This window comes from Mirounga angustirostris, unplaced genomic scaffold, assembly GCF_029215605.1.
Source record: "Mirounga angustirostris isolate CCGP_5_RB_7025 unplaced genomic scaffold, mMirAng1.0.hap1 SCAF_9, whole genome shotgun sequence".
In the NCBI taxonomy this organism is placed as follows: Eukaryota; Metazoa; Chordata; class Mammalia; order Carnivora; family Phocidae; genus Mirounga; species Mirounga angustirostris.
In genome coordinates this window covers 131196173-131220893 of record NW_026991717.1, presented here as the reverse complement: position 1 = coordinate 131220893, position 24721 = coordinate 131196173, and the positions used below count along the sequence as shown (strand labels likewise).

Genomic DNA, 24721 nt, shown 5'->3' with positions numbered 1-24721 from the left:
TTCATACACATTTTACTGATGAGAATTGAGGGTCAGGGATATTGGGAGCTTGCCTTGACTCTAGTTAGCCAGCCGGGAGGGGCCTGGAGAAAAACAGGCATTTCCTCCTCTCCCACCCGCCCCGCTCTAGCTTCCCATCCCAGGCCCCTCTCTTCCATCCAGTAAATACTGTGCCAGGCGCTAGTTCAGAAGCCAGTAGGAGGCCGGGTCGCCACAAAGACCCCCGGGCTCTCACTCAGAGCCCACCACCAGCTTTCCTCTTGTGTTTAACAGCCTCTGTGGGCTGTGGGAGGTGGAGGATTTCCAAGAGAAGCTTCCAGTTTCCAGTATAGCTGTAACCATCACTAGAATGTACTCTAAATGTTCAGTCCTGACGGGGAGCAGAAGTCACCTGCATGCGTGCGTCTACCGGTGTGGATATCCACAGCTTACATACCGTGGATTTGGGGCTCCTGCCAGTGTCCTCCCCCTAAACCCTCCACTAGCACCATTGACCAGGAATGGTTCTTCCCTTCCTGCCGTCCTCCTTGAGGGGGGCCCCCAGCAGCCTCCGGGCCAGGCACAGGACGTGAGGCCACTGGTAGTGAGGTGGGAGTGGGTGGTCCACAGCAGGGGCCCAAGCAGGGTCCCCCAGGGAGAGAGGAAGGCTCTTGTGAGAGAGACTGGCCAGAGTGAGAGAGGTAAGGAGACTCAAGGGGTGGCCAGGGCCTCCCTTTGCCTTTTCCTCCATATCCCAGGGGTCATTACAAAGGCAAATCTCGATTGGTTAAGACTCCACACCCTATAAATGTAGAACTAAAACTCGCTTCAAGCAACCAGCACAATTCTCAGTCAGTCACAGCGTTCAGAGCGGAAACGAGCATCTCCGTTTTGAAGAGTGAATTGTTGCTTATGCACGGTTTTCAAAAGGAACTCTGAGGAAGAAAGAAGGAATGTGACAGCCCATAATCTCTCAGCTGGTGGAGGGGAAATTGATCCTGTGTCATTACAACAGTGGGGAAGGCTCACAAGTTAAGATTTGGGTTTTAGCAGCAGTTTCTAACATTGAGAGTAGGAGGCCCTTAACTCCGCTTCCCCGCACCTGCCATTGTACTAGAAGGCTAGGAATAAGTGGTCCTCAGAAATCAGCCAGCCACATTCACCTCGGATGCATGTTTGTGGGTATATGTATTTATAATGATGCATGGAATGTACCTGAAAGTTATAAATCTTCTGAATGCGCTGTCCACATGACCTCAGTTCAGCCTCATGCCGCTGTATGCGGGAAAACAATCCTTATCTTCACCTGACAGGGAAGACCCTGAGGCACAGGGAGAGTAGGACCAGAGTGACCTACTTGTTAGGGACAGATAGAAGGTAAGATCCCAGACCCCTGGCTGGCTTCCAGGACCCAGCGGCACACATCGCAGCTAATCCCAGGCAATGAGACTTGGTGAGCTGGGAAAGCCTGGAGGCTTATGGCCAAAGCAAACCCATCAAAAACCCAGGCGACTCCTTTCTCTGCAATGTCTAGCACCTTACCGTGTGTCCTAGAATCCCCAAGGCGATGAAAAAATCACTATATTTTGAGATGACATCTTCTGAAAAGCTCCGAGGTGGGGAGCCATTGCAGTATTCAGATCATAACTCTTTGTAATATTTTTTGAATATTTATATTAAAAATACAGGCATGAACAGACCGATGTTAGAAATATGCAGTCAGTAATGTGATTCATGAACATTTGCACCTACTTTTATGTTGTCTTCTGCTCAGAGACAGTTATTGTTTCACAGTTGTGGAAATAATTAATAGAACAGTTTCCAAAAAATGTGTATCCAATGATATAATAAGTATAGGCTGACAAATAGTCTGTACTGAAGCAAGTTTCCATCTGTTTCCTGTGGATTTCTCTAACTACATCACTGGACGTGGAAATTACAGCCTGCAAACCATATTAAGTTTCATACCAAATCTTGTTTGTACCACTTTTAGCAACAGCTGCACATAGGAAGGATATTGTGTCCCTTTATTATAGAATTTGAACTTCTTAACAAAAAAAATTACCACACCTAGAGCCCCCAGATCGACAAAACAAAATAGCTTCAAAGAAAAGCGTTATAGACTCAAACCTCAAGATATAGATGGGCTGCTTTTTGGAGGTTCTTGGATGGAATATCATGATAGAGGAAAAAAAGAAGAATGCAATTGTTTTTGCTTACAGGCTTCTTAGAACAAAACAAAACGAGAGTCTGTAGGAGCTAAGGTCCCCTACCTGTGTTTCTTTCCACTTGGGCCCCAGGTGGTCTCCCGTGTGACTTGCCAAACACATGGTGCCAAGCCTGCTCTGTAGGGGGCGCTGGGGAGGGGGATTCAGTGCAGGAAGCTGGTAACATGCAGGCCTGGAGGCTGGTGCCCGAACGATGCTGTGTGTTCTCAAGGCTCAGCCTTCTCCAGCCTCTCATCACTGGACAAGCTGGATGTCAGGGGGTGCCAGTGACCAGCAGCTCCCTATGTGATCTCACGACTATTAGATAGGGACACAAGGGAGGCCACAGCTGTGATTGCCCTTTGAAAAGTAGGAGCCGGGGGTTCTCAAATCTATCTACACATTGGAACCATCTGGGGAGCTCAGAAAAATGTGGACGACCCCAGAAATATTGATGCATTTGGTCTGGAGAGGGACCTAGGCAGAAGGGTCTTCTAGAAATGCCCAGGTGCTGTCCCTGGGCAGTGAGGGCTTAGCTGTAGACCGTTGATTTGTAAGACAATTCGAGGGTGGTGTATTTATGGGCTTGATGAGCTCCAAGACTTCCAACACAGAAGGCCAATCAGTGCCCCATTCTAAGGCGGACGGAGAACCTGGCTTTAAGTTTTCAGTTTTGTGTCTTATAATGACACCAAAGAGGCTAAAATTAGCAAGGGTCTGTGGGTGTGGTTTAAGTGTGTTTGTGACAGTGAGAATGGAAAGGGATCCCAGCCCAGGCCGAGCCAGGACGCAGGATGCCTTGTAGGCGACGGAGAGGTGCTGAGGAGCGTCCCAAACACATAAAAGGTGTTACTGCACGTCAGGGGTCGGCGATGGTTGATTCTGTGTCTCTCCCTTGTCCCCCTTCCAAGGACTGACCTCTGCAGCTGTGTTTTGCAGTGATTCTGGACGTGGGAGCAGCCTCTTAGATAGAACCATTGCTGACAGACGACAGCTTAACACAATTACTTTGCCAGACTTCAGCGATCCCGAGACAGGTGAGAATAATAGACCAGAGGGGACGGAGCGGTGTCCGAGAGCGCGTGGGGCTGGCCCGGAGTGGCGAGTGGCGTGGGATGAAGACTGCCAGGGACGGGGCTCGGAAATGCTCCTCGCGCTAAGAGCTTACACTCAGTCGAGGCGCATTTTCTCCAGTGTCTTTTCAAGTGTGTGTTCACAACGGGGGACACGGTAGCGCCTGCCTGGCACAGCTTTTTGCGATCTTTCTATTTGTCCCCATGCTCTCAGAGCCTCGAATTCAAAACTAAAATTAGATTGTTCACATCCCCATGAAGCTTCCCCTCTGCTTTTCTGTTTCTCCCTCTCCAAGTTTCAGATCTTTCTGAAATCAGGTTTTGATTTTTAATCAGTTGACCATAGGAACATCCCCACCCCACCCCCCGCCCCCAGCAAAAAGGCCCTTTAGGGACACAGGTGGGTTCTGAGCTTCTGATTCTCCTGTCCCCCGAGCAAGTGTGTATACCTTGTCATTTGCGTTTCCACATTTGCCCAAGTACAGAGGAGTAAATACACCTCTGTCATTTCCAAAACTCCAAACAAGTAGTTCTAATAGTTCTACCGACTATTCAGTGGTAGTTTGGAGGATATAAAGAAGTTCCCCTCCGCTTCGAGCCTCAAAGGTAGTTCCAGAGCATCATTTGAAAGCTGGTTCTGTTGCTTCTTCACCCCCCGTCCACCACCACGGTGCCCCGCAGAGGGCCTGTGTAAGACTTCATCCCCATCTGGGTATGCCTCCTCTTTTCTGGGCTGGCTTCATGAAAGGAGCCTCCAGGTCCTTCTCCTGACCTTGTGACAGGGCCCAGCTCCTGCCCAAGCCCTTCTGGAGAAAGGCAGAGAGCAGCCCTGGGGTATGCACAGCCATCTCCTGAAAAATCTTGCCCCTGGCAGGATGGGAGAGATGCCACCTCTAGAAGCCAGATGTGCTACTTGCCCAAGCCCATGCTCACAGCTGCCTGCAGACTGCCTTCCTTGGCTAGGTTCCCTTGTACCAAAGTTAAAGTCAGCTTCAGAAGTCTGATCCCAGGGCCCCGGGGCTCCCAGGTTAAGAGTGTTGGGTATTGGATGCAGCGCGAATTGCAGATCAGTGCAGTTCATCAGGGCTGGCGGCCACTGCTCAAAATGCAGACCGACAAAGCCACAGAGAAACCCACCCCCTGCAGTGGCCTGATTCATTGACCAGCAGTCCTGGGGAGGGGAGCCTCTGACTTTAAATAGCACGGCAGTCCTCCTAGAGACCCTATCGAACCCCCTCATTGCTGGCAAGGGAGGATGAGGCTGTCGGCTCTAGCCACTGCGGGGTGAGGCTGGGACACCACGGGGAGAAGGGGGTGAAGCTCACTGTGGCATTGGCAGCAATTTCGGCTGATTCAGAACAGCTGCTGCGGCTGCCCGAGGCTGCCCCCTCCGCCCCCTCCTCAGGATCCCGTGAGGACAGTCCTACTAAATTCAGACTCCCTTTCCTTCCAGCTGGCCTGGACCTTAATTTCCCCTGAAGTCCCAAGACTTGAATGCCACATCGCATTGAATGCAGATGGTGGCAGAACATAAGCGAGGTCTTTATTTGTTCTCCCTTTGCCCCGTGGGACATTTTCCCTAGAGACTTCAAGAGTGTCCCCGGCCACTGGCCAGGTTAGGCCTTCTGAGATGCGGTAGGATCCAGGGGAGGTGTGTATGTGGCGCAGTCAGGGCGTTGCTGCGCCCTTGTCCCTACTGGGGTTTGCGTGTCTGCTCCGTCCCTCTCTCTGGGAGCCCAGGTGGTCGGAGTGGGGTTGCTGATCCAGATGCCCTCGAACAACAGGAGAACTGGACGGCACAGCCTCCAGGCCTGGCCACTGACCGTTTGATTGTTGTTGTATGATCCCTACAGGATGATTCTTGTAGGAATCCCTCCAATCGTTCACTGGCCCTGCTCTCAGAGCCCCCAGTTGTTGGTTTGCACACCACTGATTACTTACCCAAGAGGCCAGGGAATCAGAAATGTGGAAGGCCATATTAGGAGGCCTTATCAATGCCGACTGGTTGTAAATGAAGGTAGAACATTCTGAAATGACAATTGAAATCAGAAAGACAAAAATGAGGAAGAATCACCTAAAAATGGAAAGGGTGCCTCCATCTTGATTAAGAGAGCCCAGTTTTCTATAGTTCAGCTCCAGGGCAGGCAGAGGGCCAGCACATTCTCATTCATTCACCCTTGTGGATGGCCTGACTTGTGAACGACCCACAGATTCTGAGTTTTGATTCAGAAGGTGCCAATGAGAAGTTTTGCTCCCATCCCTGTGCCTCCATCTTGTTTTTCCCTAAAGGTAACCACTTTTATTAACTTTATGCTTGCCCTTCCAGTGTTTTTTTCATGCAAATAATCATAGATATGATTTCCCATGCCCCCCTACATGAAAAATAGCATAATACTGTGTAGATACACCATCCAGCACCTGGCACTTCTCACTTCACGGCATGTCCCGAAGACCCCTCCATACCCACCTGCAGAAAATGTCCACGTTCTTTACGGCAATGTAGCGTTCCATGGCGCAGACTTTACACTCCGGGCTTCTCTCTCCCGAGGGACCTCAGCCATCTTCCTCCTTCTCTTTGCCACAGTCTTCAGTGCACATGAGGGAGGAGGCTGGCCAATTTTGAATAGCACTGCTCATTTAGGAAAGCAACTGGGCTCTAGAGGAAAAGAGAAAAGGAACTTATCCAAGGTCAAAATGGTCCCGAATCGAAACAAAGTGACCGAGGTCAGCTATGGTGTGAGAGGACCCAGCCCTGGCAGGTGACAGCTCGCTGATAGTATTGGTCCGTGCTGCACCTGGTGCCTCTCTCCTTTCCTGAATTCCCTAATTTAAAGGGCCCAGGCATCCAACACGAGCGAAGCCGCACAGTGCTGGCACCCACAATGACTTGGCCAAGGCCATGGTGAACCTCTACCACCATGACCCTGTCCATTCTCAATTACCCAGGGTGCAGGTGGAATCCTTTGTGAAGCCCCAGACCCTCTTGGGTCACTTGTTTTTGTGTTCCAGAACTAAAATTTCATTCCTTTTGTTTTTTTTTTGTTTTTTTTTTTTAATTTTCTATTGTGGAAAATTTTCAAATATACCAAAACAGAGGCACCAATATAATGAATCCCCACGTACCTACGACCAGCTTTCAACGATTAGTATTCCTTTTCCATCCATCACTTCTGTCCCACACTTCGTTTTTATACAGTATTTTAAGGCATACCCCAGACATCATATTTTGTATACTAAAATTCCAGTATATATGTCAAAGAGATAAGAACTTTTAAAAAAGAGAAGCACCATGTCATTATTATACATCTGGGTCATTATAAGGTACAGGCTCAGCATTATCAATTTGGGAAGTGGTTAATTAACTAGGATATGGCTTTCCACCTCCAAAATCGCCCATATGAACACCTGTGGAATAACATAAGGGGAACCCATGTCTAGAAGCTTTGGACTGGCCAAGTCCACTGTGGCTAATAGAGTAGGCATTGGTTTCATTAAGTGGATGTGGCAAATTGAAAAAGCCCCCTAAACAACATGATTTCCCTCCCGTTGTCACCTCTGGCTCCCCTCCCCCCACCTCTAATAGGTCCCAGCCACAGAAAAGAGGAATTAGATAGAGTGACAGTCTTAACGTTGAAGCCATGAATCATTGTCTTTTCTTAGGAATAAGTTGGTAGTTCCTTAAATAGAGGATGAAAAAAAATTTTTTTTTCTTCCTTTTGCCTACAAAACAGGATGTGGAGTAAGGAGATTTATCTTTAATCATTGGTAGATATTACCAGACACCTATGTAAAGCAAAATTATTCTTTCGCCTTGAAAGTTTGGTCCATTGTGTCTGGGACAATTTTTCATTGTGGCCACGGTGGTCTCCCTGTTACTGAGTATGTCCCCACTGGTGAGGCATGAAAGTGGTGGTGACAACTTCCTTTCCACAGTGCTCAGCCTGTGCACCCGACCACAGACCAGCTTAGAAAGCTTAGCCCTCCATTGTCACAATGCTGGGACCATGACCTATGGTTACACCTCAGTATCTCTACCTAGGAAAACCTTCAATTCCAAGTAAACTTTGTATAAATGCTTCTCATAAAAAACAAATCTAGGAATAGCCAAGGTCTACACCTTTCCAATTGAAAAACGGTCTCCTCTAGAATGTCCTGGATATTGTAGGTTAAAGATGTATTATTTTCAGCGGATCATGCTGCCGAGTCTGTGCCCAGGTAAATCTGAGTTATTTTTATTCCATGGTGTTGTTGCAGAACAATTAAATAACCAGTGGAAAAAACAACAAATTTGTTTTCTTCGAAAAGCACTTGTATTCTATTGTCCAGTAGAGGAATGATTGTGTATTACATGACCTCATTTTCTTTGCAGCTTATGTGAGTATATTAAAAGCTAGTTTATTTTTTTCCTTTGTGTCTCTAAAGCTTTTTTTTTTCCTTTATCCTTTTTTTTTCTCTTTCACTTTTTTAGTGTCAGATTCCTCCTCCTCCTCCTCTTCTCTTTCAAGAACCGAATCTCCTCTCCACCTGTTTGTGTCTCCTCATCTTCGTTCTCATCCCAAACCTGACATCTTTGTGTGGCCCCCTGCAGCTCATTCATTCAATGACCCAGGTCCCCGCCAGGAACCCTCTCTGTGTAAACATGGTTTATGGTTTTTCCTTTCTTGTTAGACCTGCTTCATTTGCCTGATGTTTCATTTTCTGATAATCTTCCTAACTGATAAGCTGGATAGGAAACTCCATCAAATTTATCTGAGAGAAAAATCTTGCCAATTTGAAAATCCCAAAGCTGGGTCGGTCAGAAGGAGACATTGGTACCCAAGTTCCAACCTCCTCTTTGAAAAGTGAAGGAGACCTATTTTGAGCAGGATACAATGCCTCTGGTCCTCAGCTACTCGTATGCTTTCCTGGATTTAATATACATGCATAAAAATCCCATGTTTTAAAAAGGCAAATTAGAACGTTTTGCACATTATTTATTTCTATATATTTCTGATTTTTCTATTTAGAAATTAATGTAACAAGCATACAGTGATCAAGGTGATACCGTAAAGATAATGGTCATAAGCCCTTTAAATTTGTGGTTCTCAAACTTTACTGTGCATTAAAATCGCACAAACAGCTTTGAAAACTGCAGATCCCCCGAGCCCCACCCCTAGAGTTTACGATTCAGTAAGCCTGAGCTGGAGCCCAGGCATGTGGATTTATAGAATCCCCACTGGGGATCCCCCCAGCCAACGGGTTAGGTACTTCATCTTGAGAAACAATGCTCTAAATTGTTTTCCATTTGCAAGGAAAGAAAATATAGGGTTTGTGTGAAAACCTATGAAACTATTCGGAGAAATTGGACAGTGTTTTAATCTAATCTGGCTTTTAAATAATATGGAAATTTCAAAGTCTGTTTTATGGTGCTCGGGGACCTGTCCATTTAAAAAAGAAACAAACAAACAGATTCCTGTATTAAAATGAAACACTGGTTGATCAAGTCCTTAAATGGGACTTAAATGTGGGTCTCACCAGGAGGGGCCAGGCTTGCCTCCTTTCACTCATTTGTTCAATGTTCGCTTCTGCGGCACTGCCAGAAAATTTAATCTCTGTATCCACGATTTATAAGGGCTCATCTCTGTCCCAAATGCTCAGTTATATGCTGAACAAAAGCTCCTAAGGGGAGCCTCTGTCAGAAAGAACCACTTTCTCTAATGTGCTCATCTTTCTGATGGCTACCCTGCTGTGTTAAACTCACACACACACACACACACACACAGTCAGGCAGAAATGAGACTATCCTCTAAAATAAATCATCCAAACCAAGAAACACTCTGGCTTTACTGAGCTGCATTTTAAGTGTTCTGAACTTGGCTTTCATGGCAATCCTGGCTTTATGAAATGCAAGACGAAGATGATGTTTATAAACTGCTTATGTAGTTTTTAATCCATTTCTTAAAATAGACATTTTCCCTTTAATACAATGCCCACGGGCAATTGCCACCTTCAGCTTTTCCGGAAAAGTTGTTGCGCGCGTTGCCTTTTGCCCAGTTTTCTGTCTTCAAATGGGATCTTACCCGTTCTAGAATAGCATGATAGATTCCCATGGCCTGGCCACTCCTGTTGTACAACAAACCCACCTACCTCTACCCCCTGCCAGCGTTTATCTTGTCACATCCCAGAGAGCCCTGCGTTCCTTCAAAATCTTTGAAGGCTGAAGTCCTGACTCTTCTGTGAGACACCTGATACCCGATTAATTAGTAAATTGTTAGGGGCGATGAGCACCCACTGGGTTTTCTGCTGAATGTGCTGTGTCCCAAGCAGGGCTCAATTGTTTATTCTTTGTGAAACTCTGAGTCATCTCCTGCCCTTAGGGAGTGCCTTGCCGGTACCCAGGTGATGGGCCCGAGAATCTTTTTCTCCCCCATAGCTACCACATTTAGAGAAGCATACCATATATTACCGATAACTGTAAAATTTCTTGATTTAAAGTGTAATGAATTTGAATCCCGGCTCCTTTCCTGAGGACAGATAGCCAAGGTCTGAAGTTCTCTGAATTTCTCTCTCCAATCCTTGGACTTCATAGGAGCGAAAACTAGCCCAAATCTACAAACTATCGGAATCATGATTAGGGTTAATGGTGGAAAGATCTGAAAACCGCTTGTTTGATTATTTTTCCCTTCCCTTTGGAATTTCCTGCCCTGGAAACAAAACACATTACATGAATTCGTCAGCTTTCATGTGCTGGGTGAACATTTAAATGTAGAGGGGAATGCCCAGTTGGCTGTTCTTTGGTTTCCAAAAGAAAAAAAAAAAATTGTTAGTGGAAAAACATGTGTCACTCTTGAACTGAAATCTAATTTGAGACAGCCAGACTTACAGTTGGAAGGTTATTAGAACTCTGTTTGCTTTTTTAGCCTTAATTTTGATTTTTCAAATGTTTTGTTTCTTGGTTTTAATTTTTGATTTGATTTGTTGTTCCAAGGCAACTCTCCAGAAGTATACTTTCATGGTTTTCCCTCCCTTTTTTCAGTTAGTAAGTAGTTTACCAATCTATCTATTAACCTTTCTGAGGGTCTCCAGAATCACGCTTCCCTCCACCATGGAACGTGTGTTGTAGTTGTCCATCGTGGGGAATGCTGAGATGACGTGGATGTGAAGCTGACACCTGCTTGCTCACTCTGCCACCTGGGGCCCATGTCTCCTGAGATGCTAACGCATCCCCCCTACACACACTCTACCCCTCCCAGCCCCATCCCCCCACCTCCTCCCACTCCCCCGCAGCCTGGATTTAAGCACTGGGGAGGCGGTACTTCTCTGGGAGGGACTACAGAAGGAGGCAGTGCAGGAAAGAAGTCCAAGTCAGGCATGCGGTGGATTGGCCACAGCCCCACTGGCGCTGATTGGAAGTGTGAGACACTCAGCCTCCCCAGTGCAGGTCATCTGTGAATTTGGGGTAGAGGGAACCAGTTGAACCTTAAATTTTTTTTCCAGTTCAAACGTTATTGCTATGTAGAAAAGCAACTCTAATAATTAATTTTCCTTAAAAAAGGCGAAACAGACATCATGAGATATAACCTGCATCTACCCAAACTGAAAGGAGACTAAGTAGTTCCCCGGGCGTAGGACTAATACTTTCGATGGTGTTCTTTTAAGGAGGCATGAGTGAGTTATTTTTCCAAGGATGTTTCCTAGACTGCTGATTCTCTGCGGTCAAATATTTTTGAGCAATATTGCATCTCCCTCTTAGAGACTGACAGTGCATATTGGCGCATTAAAGGCTCTGAGAAGTCCTGCAGTTTAAAAAAGTCAAGGCTCTGAAGCTTGACCCCTTGTTCCCCAGCTAATTTCATCATTTTCGCACCCTATGGAATCCATGTTCCAGGGGCTGCATTTTGAGAAATGCTAATGTATATAGTGATCCAGGGCATTGGAATGATCTGAGCCTTTACTGCTTACAGCAAATATTCCTCTCAGGGAGATGACTTCCTCCCTCTGAAATCCAGCTCAGCTTAGATGTGACTTTATTTCTGGCTTTTAAAAGTGTCCATACAAATAAAATATTTTTAAATGAATAAAAGTCCGTAGTAGAAGAGATATGTTTGGTATTTTCATCATATTAGGGTTCTTCAGGAAAAAAAAAAAAAAGTTTCACTGCCAGGGTTCTTTCAAATCAGGCTCCTCAGATACATTAAAAAGATTTGATTTTTCAGAAAGTAGGGTAACATTAAAATCCTCAGGCAGCCCTCATTAGTTACAGTGAGGCTTGATGCATTTATACAAGGGACTTAGTTATCTTCCATGGAAACCACCCCAGCTCTCCACTGTCAAGAAAGCTAGGTTCAAGGACCAGTTCGGCAGAAGAACCCAGGCAACTCAGTTACTCTCCCCGCACCTTAGCTTCCCTACCTGTAAGGATGTCAGTCTACTAATTCTGTTCATGCACGCCTTTATGGTATGCCAGGAGCTCATCCTGATCTCCGAGCCTGGGTCAGGTGCCCCCTCCTGAGTGCCTGAGGGCAGCTGTGGCCCCCCGCAGGGAGGTGGCCGCCAGGTGGAGGAGCCCTATTGGGACGCGCTCTCCACTCCTTAGACCTGGGGACCCCAGGTGCCCCCACTCTTGAGCGCTCTCGCAGTCATTACCTTGGAGGAAAATGCGTGTTGACATTTTATTCGCCTCTCCAGGAAGGTGCTAAAATCAGGAATGCCGACTTGGGTTCTTGGCTCGGTTTCTTCTATCCAGTGATAGGGAAAACTGCTGCTCTCTTTAGGAGCGAGTAACTCTGGGGAAGAGAATAAGCAGATTCATGACAAAACACACCTCTCAAATGAAATACGGTTGAGGAACAAATTCAAGGTCGTCTTTTCCCTCTTTTGGCTAGCATTTCATTATTGAGTTTGCATTTTCTGACATTTAAAAATGTATCTCACGGTCAGGAAATGACTAGTCAGTGGGGTGTACATTTCACCCTCTGCTCCTGCTTAACAGAATAAAGTCAAGTTTTTAGAATCTGTATATGAAAACGTTACTCCAGTGATGACCCCACTGCTCTTGAGGGGTGGCAGTTAAAAAAATTCAGCCCTAATGATTCGAGGATGAGCCTTTTCTTGCTATTTTAATGAAATTAAAATTAATTCTCCCCAATTAGTTCTGTGGTGTCTTTCTTTAAACGAGATTGAAGAGAACTTTAGTAGGAGATTGACGAGTCAATAATAAATAGCACGCAGATGGAAGTTAAGGAGTGTGTGTCCAGTAATGAGACTGTCACCCAGACTGGGGAGGCTTTTCCCAGAAGCTGCATTCAAAGACAAACTTAGCCTTCCCCAGGCACTTGAGTCCAGACACACAGCCTCATGAATATGCAACAGGGAGGGTTTCTAATGGAAATGAAAGCATCTGCCTGGTGTAGTCCTCCAGAAGGTACTGTCTCCAGCCCAGAGCCGGGGCTCAGCTCACTCCAACAGCTAGCATCTTCCCGCATGCTTGTGAACGGCTTCCCGCCACGCTTCCCGTGTGCCCACCTGGCCCTGCCAACACCCGTCAGCAGCATGCCAGGCCACCCCCGCATGCCCACTGGTGGCCCTAAACCCCAGTCTCCGCCCCCCTCCCCGACCGCCTTAGTGGTGCTCCTTCCCTAAAGCTTTCCCCCCTTCAGGAGAAGACACATCCTGTCAGGTTCCATGTGCTTGATAGTCTGTTAAAGTCACATGGAAATTGTGATCTCGTCTTGAGACCGTGGGTTTGGCTGTCCTGATTTACTTGGCTGTCTTAATCTCTTTCCCACTCCGTGAAAAAGGGAAGTAGCTCCTAGAACGAGGACCAAAGTTATTCATCAGAGGAACCCGCAAGCAGGAGAGGCCTCATTGTCCGTGGGGATCGGGCGGGAACGGCGGGCACCTGCCAGGCGCTGGGGACCCACGCCCCCATTACACTGGCAGACCGCCTCAGAGAGCAGGGAGGAGCGCCCCCCAGCCCAAGTCCGCCTCCTCAGAGAAGCAGGACTGCCTCCAGCAAAGATGGGAATTGCCCTAACATCCGTGGGGGGGGGGGGGGGAGCAAAATGTTTAACGGTTAAAACCAAAAAGAAAGTATAGAGACAATGTGCCTAGCTTGGGGCTTGATGTGAGAGTGGACCGTCCTCGCTGGCTCCCGAGCTGCTGCCTCCTGCAGCCCCGGGGACGTTCTGGTTCTTCGAGCGCAGGCGGCAGGTGAGAGAGGGTCACCGGGCTGCCTGCAGTCTGGAGCATCGGACTGATTGTACTTTCAAGCCCTGTCTCGAGAAGCAGACGTTCTTTTCCTGTTAAAAATGAAAAACTGTAAGCAGAGCTCTCTAGCAAGAATGCTTAGTCATTCCGATTGCTGTTCAGTATTCGGGGTCCCGAAGAGGTGGACCTGCTGCCTCTTCCTTCCCTGTTTGAATGGTCTGGGGGGCACAGCTTCTCAGAACTGAGAGCCGAATAAAGTCTAGTGACAGATAATCTGGAATCATTTCAGAACTGAGGGGCAATAAGTCCGGAGGTTCATCAGCCGGGGAGGGGAGGGGGTTATGGAGCGGCTCTGTTTCTTTTCCGAAGAACGTGGGGAGCACAGGTAACTGCTGCTGTGGGATTAGCCAGGGAGAAGGTGGGTGCCCAGCAGAGAGAGGGGACTTGGGGCATGGCCACGTGCTCCATCATTCCATATTCGTGCACACCAGGCATCTGAGTTAATGCTGGGGCTGGGAAGCCAAGAGCAGCCCAAATCCCAAGCAAACTCATGTGAGATGTGCAGTGAAGGATATTCGTTGCACATCATGTAACACTTGTCCCTTGTGCCTGGACGCTGACACCTGCCCAGGCACCAGGTGGGCAGAGATTGATCTAAGATCTAGTCTAGGTACGACACGCTGGGAAGCTGCGAGGGGAGAGGGAGGTGAACTCCCTTCAGACGAGAGCCGATTACCCAGTGCCACCGGAACAGTCCGAAGGACAGCTAGACTATAAATAGAGGCCATGCATCCAGTGACCATGCTTGTGAAAGTAGCCAGGCCATGTCTTACGCCTTGTGTCTAACAAGGTTGTGGCCTCTGAGATCCCTTTGAATGGTGAGATGGGGTTCACATGCGATTGCGCCCTCGGAGGTCCGTGTGGGGTCGGCCACAGGGGTAGCATGCTTTGGAGAGAGGATTTTTGGGAAGGCTCCGGCTGTACCAGCAATCTGAGCTGGCTGCTCCTGGTGTCCCATTTGCCTCGGGGTTTCTCAACAGGCTTCAGCACATACAACAGCCTGGGTCAGAAAACCTCGGGAGGGGTTCAGAGCTCGGACTCACGGCTTCCTGAGGTCAGTGGCCTTGGTTCTGGGTCCTCTCAGCCGTGGGGAGCTGCCTGTCCACTGCAGTCCCCAGGTCCTCTCTATTGCCTTCCCGTCCTCCCCCACCCCTCCAGACGAAAACCCTGGATGTAGGAATCTGAACAGTTCTTCAGGTAGCACTTTGCCTTTGGATCAGGTGTCCAAGATAACATTTTCTTTAGGGCATCTGGGTAGCAGAGAAGAGAAAGCAGTTGACTTGGGGAGATGTGGATCTGCTCAGCTCCAGGGCATCTGCTGCCCCCTGGACCATTTGGACAATTAGGTCACAGAACCTGGACCAGATTGCCGGGCGCGCTCTCTGCCACCTGCACCAGCTCTCGGTTCAGTTGCTTTGCAGTGGCTTTGCAGAGCCTCTGTGCCCTGTGGCTGAGGGCCCTGGGAGAGCACAGCCCTGCTCGGCCTGCAGGGTTATGACAGTGATAAGCACATCTCGAATTAATGTGGTAAATAAGAGATGCTCAACAGCTGGGCACTCTCCCCGGCTTACCTGTTGAACCTGATTATGTGGAAGCTCATTCCTCCAGAGTCTTGGATTTCAAATTAGAAATATATCTTATATTCCTCCCTCTGATTCCTTTTTTAAGCCTCAATTTGTCCATTTCCCTTAGGGTAATAATCCCTTCCACCCCCACGTACACTGTAGGGATACATTTGCTTTGGTGAGAAAGACAAGGGTTGCTTTAAAAAACAAATGTTGGTTAGAACTAGCATTTCTAGTTGTGTACCTACATAAATCAAAATCTATTTTGGTAAAGTATCTATTTTGGCACTTAACATTTCAGTCCTATGAGACAGTCACTTTCAGGCTGTTTTTGTTTTTGCTTTGTTTTTATCAGATATATCCATTCTGATTCATAATGATGTTTATTTTTTTCCTCCAAATTCTAATCCTATGGAAGAATTTGACTTATTGTATTATTGCCAGGAATAGTAGACGTTAACTCTTCAGTAATGTGGCCCTTATTATTAGTCACCTGCTATTGTTAGCAAATACCCGAATGCTCTAATATCTGTCCCTAGTTTAGAACATGAAGGGTCTCTGCCCTTGCGAAGCGTGTGTTAAAAGGGATCGACTAAGAGGGAAACCCGCAGTTCCCCTCCATATTTAAATGGTGTAGTTATATTAGAGACGGGGGAAAGTCACGGAGTGAGGTGCAGTGTTTAAGCTACTATGTGCCACAGTCATTTGCAGTCCGGGCGGTTGGAGGTGAGGACAGCCACGCGGAGAAGCCCTTTGAGACAATGAAGGTTCTGGCCTCTGAGTCATTGTTAGGCCCGGGGAGTAGAGCACACACACATGCCTCCAAAAGAGGGGACCGACCACTCTCTTCCAGATTTCAGACAGTGACATGTCTGTCTACAGTACTCATTCATTCTGCAAGCCTTTACCTGGTAGCTCTCATGGGCCTGGCATGGTCAGCCCCTGAAAGCACCTCGATGTGGGGCCTGCCTCCTGTCTTCTAGAACCACAGTCTAAGAGGAGAGACAGTGACGTTAACAGAAAACGGTGTGGTCTGTGCAGTGGATAGCCGTACCCGCAGGGAGCTGGAGGAGCACTGAGGACCCAAGGCCCACCACCTTCTTACAGGGGAGTGACAGGGAGAAGAAACGGAAGGCTCACGGCAGCCTTTCTGGAGGAGGTGGTACGGGAGCTGGATGTGGAGGCTAGATTCGGAGTTAGACTGCTGTTCGAGTCCTACTTTTGCCACCCACTGGCTGTATGACTTTGGACAAATTCATAAGCTCATTAAATCTCAGTTTTGTTGTCTAAAGCATGCAGTAACATCGTTAGTTGCCTCACAGAATTGTTTAAAGGTTAAGCGAAATATATACGTAAAGTGCTCATTGGACTGCCTGAAACCTGCCATGCTATGTTCGCTAAAACTGATAATCACTACTGTCATCGTTTGCCAGACCTTATTCACAGGGAACCATGTTATTATGTGAATAATTAGTTAATTTAGTTGTGTATAGCTATCACGAAGAGAAGGGACTTTAACAGTGGTTCTGATTAATTTGTTTGCAGACCAAATAGTGAATCCAAAAACCAAAATTAGCCCCTCCAAAAGTCACAGGTCCTCGTAGCAAAGGACCCATAGAACCTAGGAGAAAACGGGTTGACTTTTTCTTCAGTATTTGTTTATTATTGTTAGTTGCAAATGAATTAATGGCGAGGTATTTTAAGCATTTCTCAGTTTTGATTTCCAAGGTGGCAAAAACATCAATAGATATAACCCATGGAAGCAAAATCTCTGGCAGGGGTCTCAGGGACTCTGCAGAGTCTATAAAAGGATCCTGAGACCAGGAGAATTGAGAATCAGTGTTCTAAAGAACAAGATCTTCCTGGAACTCTGTTCCCCAGGGTCTTGGGCTGCAGGGAAGCAGGGGAGCTCATGCTCCCTGCCTGGCGTGTGTAGAATATTCCTGCAGGCTTTTCTTGACCAAATGTTAGTAAAAACTGCTTTCTGTCTCTCCAGGTGGATGGGTCTCCCAACCACAGAGCGGGATCACCTAGGCGATTAGCAAGAGGCCTGCCCTCCCCCCTAGAGTTAGTGATGCGGTTCGCCTGGGGCCAGCTATGACATCATGGTTTTTTAAGTCCCCAAGGAATTCTGACCCGAAGCCAAGGTTGAGAACCACTGTTCAAGGCAGGCGATGAGAAGGCGAGCCAGCGTGGTGACATCAGAATATACAGCAACCTTGTTTATTTAGCTGACAGTTGCTACTAAAGTTCTCAGGAAAACTGTATCAAATCCTTGTTCTCAAAGTTAAAATATTTCTTTTCCATGGAAAGTTCAAAACAAAACAAGACCAAAATAATCAACAGCAGTCTGATCATTTTGCTGTTTTGATTTTTTTTTTTTTTTTAAGTAGTCAGACACACTTTGTCTAAGCAAGGGTCAGTCCTTAGCTGAGCTTCGTGAGTTCTGGATCATAATGGCATCGACTGGCGTGTTTTAACTCGGCCTCCGGTTCCTCCTCCTGTGTGTCCTGGTTCCCTCTGCAGGACTCACTGTCCATCCCCAGAGGCGCTCTCCTCTCGCTCGTCCTCGTGGGTGCTCTGTGTGGATTATCCACAGAAGGCAGATTCCCAGTCTGGTTTCCGTCTGCCTCCCGTGAGCCCCCTCCACCAAACCCCCGCTGAAGGATCTGAGTGTATTTAGAGGTACCCATGTTTCCTTCATGTTGGAACAGTCAAAGCACAATATGGATGGCCAGCCTCTTGCTGCAAATACTCTCAAAATGAATAAATTGTGGCGCATCTCAAAGCCCCAACAGAAATTATTTTTATGCGCACAATTTTGTCTTACCCAGAGTATAACCAGCTGGGTTCATTGGAGTGGTCAGCATTTGTCTTTATAGATGATCACTACTTGAAACCTTACAATAAGTCGAGAGTTACCACTCACGATGTTGGAACGTCTCTCTCCATGTTACGCTTGTTGATGAATTAAAAATGAAAGAATGCGGCCAGTGACATAACTATCAACAGTTTGCAGTTTGAAATGACTGAGACGCCTGCTCTCAGCTCTGAGGCCACACCTCCAAGAGGGAGCGTGCGGGGGAGAGGTGAGGAGCCAGCCCCCTGTGGAGGGAGTGCACTCCAGCCACCAGGACCCCGTGGAAGGGCAGCAGGACGAGGAATGAGTCATTTGATTTCTGAATAGAAGTTCCTTTACCAGCTTCCTTTGACTAGAGGATGTGCTTGGTCTGCTCCTCTCCTTAGCCGCTTAGGACAACGAGCTTTGCCCCCGAGGCAGACGGGTACCCCTCCTGAGCCCAGGTGCCTTTGCTCTAGCCCATCCTCCCTTAGTGCAACCTTGACAATGGACATCTGCTTGTACGTAGGGCCAACGTGCTCTTCCTCCTATCCTTAGGTCATGTCCTAGAACGTGCTTCCAAATCTAGGGGTGTTGGCCAGCTCTCGAAGGCCAGGGAGAGGAATGGCAGGTTGCTGGGTTTGTCTTGAGAATGGTCTCCTCTGTCCCCAGGAGGCGAGGATGACTCCTCCCCCTGCCCCCCAGATGGCTTCTAGACTTAGGCCCAGCCAGCGTGCTGTGTCACTTGCCTTTGTAGCCCTTCATTCGTGCCACGTTTCCGCATGAGCGTCACGGCCGTGTGTCCAGCTCTACCCCTCTCCTGCCCCAACACTCGCGCTGAGACTGAGCTCCCGGATGGAGCACCTCCCACAGCATGTGCTCTGGTTGTTGACTAAAACATTAGCTCGAGCGCAGGATGGAAACTCCCGTTCAAGGCCGTAATGATTGTCTGTATTTCTTTATGGACATACAACTTGGAAGCATCATGGGGGAAGGAGTGTGTGTTCGTCTTGAACTCGTGTCTGTGTGTGGGAGGGGGCAGGTGGATGGCTGGTCGCATGGGTCCGTCCTTTTACTTCTGATGCCGTCTTCTCGAACCACCCCCCCACAGGCTCTGTCCACGCCACGTCCGTGGCGGCCTCCAGAGTGGAACAGGCACTGTCAGAAGTGGCCTCGTCTCTGCAGAGCAGCGCCCCCAAGCAGGGCCCGCTACACCCCTGGATGACGCTGGCACAGATCTGGCTCCATGCAGGTACTGCCCCACCCCCACCCCCACCCCCACCCCCACCGCTGCGCCGGACGCCGGAGGGTCCTGTGGGCACTTGCCTGTTTAGCCTACAACCCCTTTCTGGAGGGGTTTCGAGAAATCAAAGCCTTTGCAGTCACGTGCCAAAATGTCACTACTGCTCTGCAGGAACCATGAGTTTCTCTGTGTCTCCCCATCGCTCCCCAGAACCTGGTGCAGAGCAGGCATCCGTGGGGTGGAGATGATCTGATGGGCGTCTGAGGGGCCTGGGGAGGTCGCTGGGCGCGATGCGGGCTTTGTGCCACAGCAGGAGCCGGAGAGCGACAGACACCCAGGCTTCCTTTGCAGGGACAGCAAGGCAGGGTGTCCCAGCCTCAGAAGTCTGGAAGTCCCCTACTCTGCCAGCTGTGTAGACAGGAGCTAATCGCTTCACCTCAGCCTGGCTTCCTCATCTGTGGCGGGGGCGGTAGTAGCCCCCACCTCCTAGGGTTGACGAGCACGGTGCCTGGTGCATCCTGGCAGTGACCTCTAGAGTCCCTGGGCGAGGGGACACGTGTGTCGATGGCTCAGAGGTCTTCATCGAACCCAGGGAAGGGGCAGTGCTTTCGATGTCCCTGCCCTGCCCCGCCCCCCCCAGCACTCCTGTTGCCCCGCAGAGCGGGGAGCACCGCTGAACTGGAAACCAGCCCAGGGAGCAGAGAGGACTGCCCGTCCCCCAGCTTCACGTGGTGCTGCTGCCGGGCTGAAGGCCCACAATACGTCCCACACGCAGGCAGTGTGGCGGAGAGCGGCCCACTGCGCAGAGGCTCAGGGCAAATGGTGGCTGCTGATTTACTGACGTGCGCGTGTTTCTGTACGATCCGTAACTTCTGTTCCTCGAGCTTTAGCACTGGGTCTGCAAGACGCCACCTGGGCCTTCCCAGGCCGGACCCTCAGGGTGCACAGTAGAAGCCCAGGTTTGGCTGGGGAAAGTGCTTGTTAGCCACCATCTATTTACTCCTTTCTCTTGCCAAAGCTAACTGTGTGATGTTCAGCCTCGTTTGGAACCACTGGCAGACCTTGGTGTATGAAAACATGGTCGGGTTTACCTGGCTTTGGCGTGTCACCGAGCCCCGCTCAGCCAGCCTCCTCTGTGTTGGCATCTTTAATGAAGCCATAAATTAACAAATGACATTCTTCTAAGCAGAAGCATAAAAGAGGGATGATTCATGAATGTGCCGATTGTTCTTCCGGCGCAGACACTTGCCGGCATGTGGCCTCTCGCTGGGTCCCGGATGAGCTGGGGCGCGGGGACAGCGGGAATGCCCTGCCGTCCATGCCCTGCGCCGCCGCAGACAAGCTCAGTCCCTGCTCGAGGGCCTGGCGCCTGTCCCGTTCGGTCGCCCTCACGAGCAGTGACTGCAGAGAACACAGAGAGAAGCCTGAGAAGGCTGCAGCGTCTGGGCCAGGAGAGACCGGCTGACCCTGCAGGGCCAGTGTCAGGGGCCAAGGGGTCTTTCCAGTTGGAACTGAAATCAAGATTTTGAAGGGCCAACGTCTTAAAAAAAAAAAAAAAAACCCAGCAGGGCTGAAGGCAGTCCTTCGAGGCTGGAATGAACTTCCTTAACCTCAAAGGCATTGCTCCTCTTCCCCTGTTTTTGGAAAAGTCAGTGACCTGAGTGAGGGTCACTAAGTTCCAGGACAGTTTCTCCTGCTGGCTTGCTGCCCCTTATTCAGTTATCCAGGCTCTGTTCCTTTGTGTGTTTCCCCCATGACTCTTGGGAGGAAATTTTGTAACCGCTGATTAGGACACTGAAGAACTGGAGAGCTAGGATGCAGTTTGGAGCTTTCCTTGAATTTGGACATAATCGTGTGATACCCACTTCTCCCTGGCATAGCCTGTAGCACAGAATAAAGCTCTCGTTGTTAGTTAGTGGGCGTGGCTTTTAACCTTCTATACGTTGGTGGGATTGAACTATGGAAAACGAACACCAAACCTGCCTTATAAACTCTGGACAGAAAACGCAGGGTACTTTTGTTATACGAAGGAACTGAGTAAATTAGAATCTGTAGAGGATCTGTACCATATGGACTCCTTCAAAGCAATGACTTGGTTTAAGTCAAGATTTAGAATCGTATCACATACTCATATGGTCTTTGAAGAGGTAAATTCAGAACGAACTCAGAAAACAGACAGCGTCCCCTGGACTGTAAGGTTTTGCCACCTGTGGTTTGAGCTCTGATGCTCCAAGGGGCAAAATAACAGTGACCCCCCCGCCCCCGACTTTTGGACAATTTAGGGTTCCATCACTAGATCTAGCAGGATGGCCAGATTCTGTAAATTTTGCAAGCTTTGGAAGAAACTTCCAAAGATCAAGGCCTAACACCCCAGGCCATGGTGTTTCGTGGCATTCGTGCGTCTCTTCTCTCTTGGTTGTTTTCCCTGGTGAGCTGAGTCTAGTGGGAGCTCATGACAAGAGCCCATGGTGAGGTGGCCCCAGATTTGAGGCTTGCAGGTGACGTCACCCTGAGACCACCTTTGACTTCCAGCCCGTTTTATGAGCAGGCCCCTGGGCCACTGGTATGTCCATTTGAATGGCAAAGAGATCATGAACTGGACGTTGACCCTCCGGCCGCTCTGTGAGGGAGTGGGCCAGTGGCCCAGCAGGGAGCACGGATCCAGAAAGACGAATGATGTTTGACACACAAGGCCCCCCCATTCCTGAGTGGTGGGCCCCGCTCCCTGGGCACACCCTTCCCTCTGTGCCTCCTCCTCCTATCCTGGATGCTTCTGGCTCCAGTGTCTCGGGCTCTTCACCAGGACACCTGGTGGCTGACCAGCATGGGATGTGTCTGTTTTGTTCCTTAGTTTGTTGGGACCTATGTAACAGTTGTATTTAAGTTATTTTTGAATAAATAGTAGTACCTGCATATGGTACACAATTGAAAGGGTACAAAGGATCAGAGTGAAAAGTCTCCATCCTGCCCCTGAGCCTCAGCCACCGTCACCCCCAGCAACCCCTGCTATCTATCACACACACTGGGTGATCATTGCTTGTCGGCGTACCTAACGCTGACTCAGAGTTTTTGCCGGCCGCATAGTATAAATCCATTGTATGAATTTACCATAATTTAACCAGTACTCCATTGACTGACATTTAGATTATTTCTAATATTTTGCCATTACAGACAATGTATCAGTAAGTATCCTTCTATATATTGCATATAAGATAAATTCCTAAAAATGGAATTGATGGATCAAAGGGTGTGTTCTCTTTAATTGTGATAAATTTTGTCACATTGGCTTCCATAGAATAGTACCAGTTTACAGCCCAGCCAACAATGTGCGAATGCCCATTTTCTTACATCCTTGTCCACACAGCGGATTCGCAGACTCCTAGATCTCTGCCAGTCTGATCAGTGAAAAATGGTATTTCAATTGTCTGTTCATGGCTTCTGCTCATTTATCTTCTTAGACACTGAGCTTTCCTTTTTTATTTGTAAGCATTTATTATGTGCCAAAGAAATTTGCCTTGTGTCTGTGAATGAGCTATAAATATTTTCTTCTGTTTTTATTTTGTTAGTGGTTTTGTCTCTTTTTTTTTTTTTGGCCGGTCTTTAAAAAATACATTTATCAATCTTTTCTTTATGGCATCTGGGCTTCACATGACATTTACCTATTTTTACGGTCTCTTTTCCTGAAATTCCAAGTAACTTCTGGGGCCATTGGTATATACACCGTCTTATAAAGAAGGTCAGAAGGGGTTATCTCCTCCATTTTGCAGGAGGGAAACCCAGGCCAGATAGAAATAAGTGCCTCTGGGGTCTTACTGGGGAAGGAGTCAGAGTCGGGGGGCTGCCTTAGAACATTTGATGTTTATTGTAGTACAAAACCCATCTCCCTAGGAGCCATACAACTTCCTTAGGATGCAGACCTCATGGTTGGCCATCGGAGAGTCAGACATTCACAGATATTCCGGGTTGAACCAGAGCCTTTGCCAAGCCAGGCAGCTTTTTGGTGCCCATCTTTTAATTTCCACATTGGGATGGCAGCTAAAAATGACTTTGCGGTAGGTGGTTAATTTCTGCTTGTTACGTACTAATGATTATAGCTTTCACTTTGGCACTCTCACAGTTGAAACCAACGGCTATTCTTAGATGTGCAAAATCAGATTTTCTGATTTCTGCTACAAATTTAAAGCCATGATACTCTCACGAATTCCCTGGCCCTGGCCCTGGCCCGGTCTCTCCCATTCCCCCCCTCCCCCCTCCCAGGCTCCTCCCAGCCTCCCAGAGGCCGCATCAGCAGGGTGGAGGGGTCATCCTGTGGCCAGGCCCCCAGAAGAGATGAAGGCCGCACCCAGACAGATGGTGCGTGGGTCACTGCACAGGGAGCCCCTGTAGGAGGGAACTCTCAGTTCCCCGGAGGTCAGCCCTGCCTCATTCAGGGCCGATCTAGATTAAGCAAAACCCCCCTGCTCCTGCCCTGGGGGGGGTTGATTAATGGTCTGCACCTTTATCGAGCACCGTCCATATGTCAGACTTTTTTCCAAGGACTTTAGATGTCTTAATTTGTTTTGGCCCTGTGAGGTATTAATACGTTATCTACCCCACTTTACAGATGAAGAAACTGATACACATAGCTGTCAAGTCTCTTGCGTAATATGACATGGCTAATAAGTGGAGGAGCCAGACTCAGAGCCAGCCAATGTGGCCCCGGCACCCCAGCTGTAACCCAGGGTGGGCACTCGGGCGGTCAGCAGAGTGTCTTCGAGCACGTTGTTTATGAGCCACCATGGGAGCGAGGCTCAAGAGTCAGGGGTCATCTGCCTTGATGGAGTTTACAGGTGTGAAACAAAGCAATTAGAAGAAGCACTTCATTCTCATGGTGCCACGTGCCATGAAGGGGAAGCGTGGTCCCCTGGGGGAACTGGTGCCAGAGGTCCTCCTCCTCCTCCTCCCCGGCCCGGAGCGGGGGTGGGGGGGGGGAGCGGGGGTCTGAGCATGGGGGGCGGAGGCCTGAGGAGGGATCGGCGGTGGTCGGGACCGTGGTGGGGAGGCCTGCAGACCGTGCTAGAGAGTGTTGGAGAAATGACAGGGCCCCTGGTAGCCATGCTCAGGTCTTTAACTTAATCCTAAAAGCATTAAAAAGCCACTGATGAACTTCCAGCAGGAGAGTAAAAGGGTCAGACAGGTTTTGAAAAGACCACTTTGGCTAAACGTAGAGAATGGAATGGAAGCGGCAAAAGTGGAAACAGAAAGAGCGGAGTCTGGGGGCAGCTCGGTGTCGGAGGCGGAGGGAAGTGGGCTCTGAGATGCACTGTGGAGCTGGAACCGGACTCCCCGTGGGTGCGATGTTGGGGGCGTGGGGAAGAATCCTGTGTTCGGGGCCTGAGTCATTGTGAGCCGCTGGTGACTCCGTTGCTGCAAAGGGAAGCGGGTGGGGAGGGACCAACGTGTTGGAGTCGGGGAGGAAGGGAAGCCAGAGTCGTGTTTGAACTTGGAAGTGTCCGGTGCCCGCGGACATGCGAGTGAAGACAGCAAGCAGGCAGCTGGATAGTCCAGCCTCGTTTCAGATTTGGGCT

At 48.8% G+C, this 24721-nt stretch overlaps 1 protein-coding gene across 10 annotated transcripts in view; it reads left to right on the top strand.

The window, feature by feature from the left end:
• TTC7B (tetratricopeptide repeat domain 7B) overlaps positions 1–24721 on the top strand; it is a 251052-nt gene that overhangs the window by 187680 nt on the left and 38651 nt on the right. For 7 of the 10 annotated variants that reach the window (XM_064571479.1, XM_045901400.3, XM_064571482.1 and 4 more), the window contains 4 exons: positions 3126–3223; positions 7728–7892; positions 10227–10277; positions 19023–19163. In XM_064571479.1, the coding sequence (XP_064427549.1) occupies positions 3126–3223; positions 7728–7892; positions 10227–10277; positions 19023–19163 (455 nt within the window). The remainder of the gene's footprint in view (positions 1–3125; positions 3224–7727; positions 7893–10226; positions 10278–19022; positions 19164–24721) is intronic. The other 3 variants (XM_045901401.3, XM_045901402.3, XM_045901403.3) reach the window with 3 other exon arrangements.